At 67.2% G+C, this 2635-nt stretch overlaps 1 protein-coding gene across 1 annotated transcript in view; it reads left to right on the top strand.

Moving 5' to 3' along the window:
* H696_03181 (hypothetical protein) overlaps positions 1–2596 on the top strand; it is a gene marked incomplete at its 5' end in the record, with an annotated part of 6503 nt that extends 3907 nt beyond the window's left edge. The window contains one exon of the mRNA XM_009497065.1: positions 61–2596. Coding sequence (XP_009495340.1) covers positions 61–2221 — 2161 coding nt within the window. The 3' untranslated portion in view covers positions 2222–2596. The remainder of the gene's footprint in view (positions 1–60) is intronic.
* Positions 2597–2635: the final 39 nt, after the last annotated feature.

Genomic DNA, 2635 nt, shown 5'->3' with positions numbered 1-2635 from the left:
CCCCCCCCGCATACGCGCTCCCGGAAAAATGACTGACCCCCCCCCGTGTCGTCCCCACAGCACCGACTGCAAGGGCAACAAGTACCAGCAGGGCGAGGAGCCGGCCTTCAGCCTCGACCAATGCGGCTTCTGCACGGCCGGCGGCCAGACCCACACCGATTGCCAGCGCGACTGCAAGAACCAATACTACCGCCAGGACACCGAGGAGCCGGCCAACCTGACCGACCCATGCGGCAACTGCATGCCCGGCTATGCTCCCAGCCCCGGCAAGTGGGCCGCCCGCGTGCATGAGAAATGCCAGAAGGACTGCGCCGGGGCCTACTTCATGGAAGGCAAGACCGCGCCCGAGAATGAGGTCGACGCCTGCGGGACCTGCCATCGTGTGGCCCCGGGCCCCGGTGGGCAGGGACCACCCCCGGCCCCGGCATGTGTCTGGGACTCCTGCCGCGAAGTGTACACCTCGGATCCCAAGAGCGTGGTGGCGCGCGATGAGTGCGGCGTCTGTGGCGGCACCAATGCCGACAAGAATGAATGCGGCAAGTGCAATGGCGTCCGCGGGAAGGACCCCTGCGGCCAGCTGCTGTGCAGCCTGGAGGATCGAAACACCTGTCCCCCGGGGTCGGACAAGTGCCAGTGTCTGGTCGACTGCGCCGGGGACCATTACCTGGCCCCGGCCGGGGCGCGCCATCGTCTGGACGAGTGCGGGCTCTGCTTCGACGCCCGGCCAGCCGGTGGAGCGGCCGGCTCGGCGGCGCCCGAGCGTCATGCCCGCTGCAAGCGCGACTGCGCTGGCATTTGGTTTGCCGCCGAGAAGGCCGACGCCAATCCCAACACCCCGGAGAGCGGCGCCCAGCACTGGGTCGACCCATGCGGCAAGTGCATGCCGGCCCAGCCGAAGCAGGAGTACTCCTGCCAGAAGGACTGCGCCGGGACCTGGGGCGGAGCGGCCTTCGTGGACAAGTGCGGCCGCTGCCGGCTCAGCGACTCGGAGGAGCCGTGGTGTGTGCAGGATTGCGCCGGGGCCCATCACCTGTCCAACACCAAGCCCAAGAGCGAGCGCGACGATTGCGGCGTCTGCCGGCTGGTCGGCTCGGCCGAGTGGAACGCCGACCTGGACCCCTGCGGCCTGTGTCGCATTACCCCGGGCTACAACTCGGAGGAGTCCTGCACGGCCGATTGCAGTGGCAAGTACTTGCTGGTGACGGATGCCCGCCGTGCGGCGGTGGACTTCTGCGGCGAGTGCCACCAGGCCGCGGACTTGAGCAACTTCAACCGGAACTCCGACCGGTGTGGCATCTGCCACTCCAGCCCGGATGACCCGAAGTTCAATGCCCAGCTGGTGATGGCCGAGGGCCGCGAGTGCGGGTGCCTCTCCTCGCCGGAGGAGGACCCCTACGAGGCCGGGCTCCTGGTTCGGTGCCATGACCTCTACACGGACACCTCCTTCGAGGCCTGCCACCAGTGCCCGGAGACCAATGCCTGCGATGTGACCAAGGACGGCACGGTGCGCGAGCGTGACCGCTGTGGCCGGTGCCCGGGTGACGTGGTCCTGGCCGGTGTCGACCAGTACGAGCTTTTCGACGAGTGCGGCATGTGCTGCAACAGCCTGGGCGACGAATCGCCGGCGGCCGCTGCCGCCTCCGGCCTGGTGGCCGCCTCCACCGGGACATATGTCTGCAACCAGGACCTGAGCCCCTGTGGAACGGGCGAGTGCTTCAAGCTCGAGACCCTCGACTCGTGCGGCTTCTGTGTGCCGACCGATTGGGATGGCAAGTGGGAGGAGAGCGAGGCCTGCCTGCCGGATTGCAGTGGGCGCTTCGGCGGGGACATGGTCCTGACCGATTGCGGCCAGTGCATCCCGGCCGCCGATGTCGAGGCCAACCGGGAGATCTGCATGCAGGATTGCGGCGGCAATTGGTTCCTGGCCGACCAGCAGAACCCGCCGATGGTGGTGGACTCGTGCGATCAGTGTGTCCGCCCGGAGGACGCCTGCTCGAACCTCGGCACCGGGGCCATTGTCGGCATCGCCGTCGGCGCGGTGGCCGCCGCCGGGCTGGTGGCCGCCGGAGCCGTCTTCGCCGTCAAGTACGCCGCCAAGAATGGCCTCCTGGCAAGCAGCAAGCAGGCGGCCGATCTGGGCGGCACCGACAACAACAATCCCCTGTTCACGTCGCGCACCACGACCGCCGACAACCCGCTGTTCGCGGCGCCCACCTCCTAGGGCGCGTGAGCCATCTGTCTCCTCTCACACTCGCCCGGTGTATCCTTCTCTCCCTCTGGGGGATCCCTTTAGTCCTTCCTCGCGCCAGATCTCTTTGTTACGTTGCTCGGAGAAATCCCTTCTTCCTCGGTTGGCGGGCGGTCTGCCGCGTGCTGCTGTGCCCGGCCATATCCTGGGCGCGGCGCCGGCCGGCCGGCCGACCGAGGAGAGATTTAGACCCCTTGCGTGTCTCGGCAAGGAAGAGGGACAGAGAGCGCAAGAGCGAGGAGACAGAAGGAGGAAGAACTGGGCTGTGCGTGGGAAAGGGGAAAAACAGCTGCCCTTGTCCGGAAACGAAGAGCAAATTCGACAATCCCAAATAAATCTTTACATAGAAAAAGAAGTGCACCTTGCTCGGGGGGGGGGGGGGGGGGG

The sequence above is a fragment of the Fonticula alba genome, assembly GCF_000388065.1.
Source record: "Fonticula alba strain ATCC 38817 unplaced genomic scaffold supercont2.4, whole genome shotgun sequence".
Taxonomy (NCBI): Eukaryota; order Rotosphaerida; family Fonticulaceae; genus Fonticula; species Fonticula alba.
The sequence above is the reverse complement of the archived record's forward strand: the minus strand, read 5'-3'. Positions and strand labels throughout refer to the sequence as shown.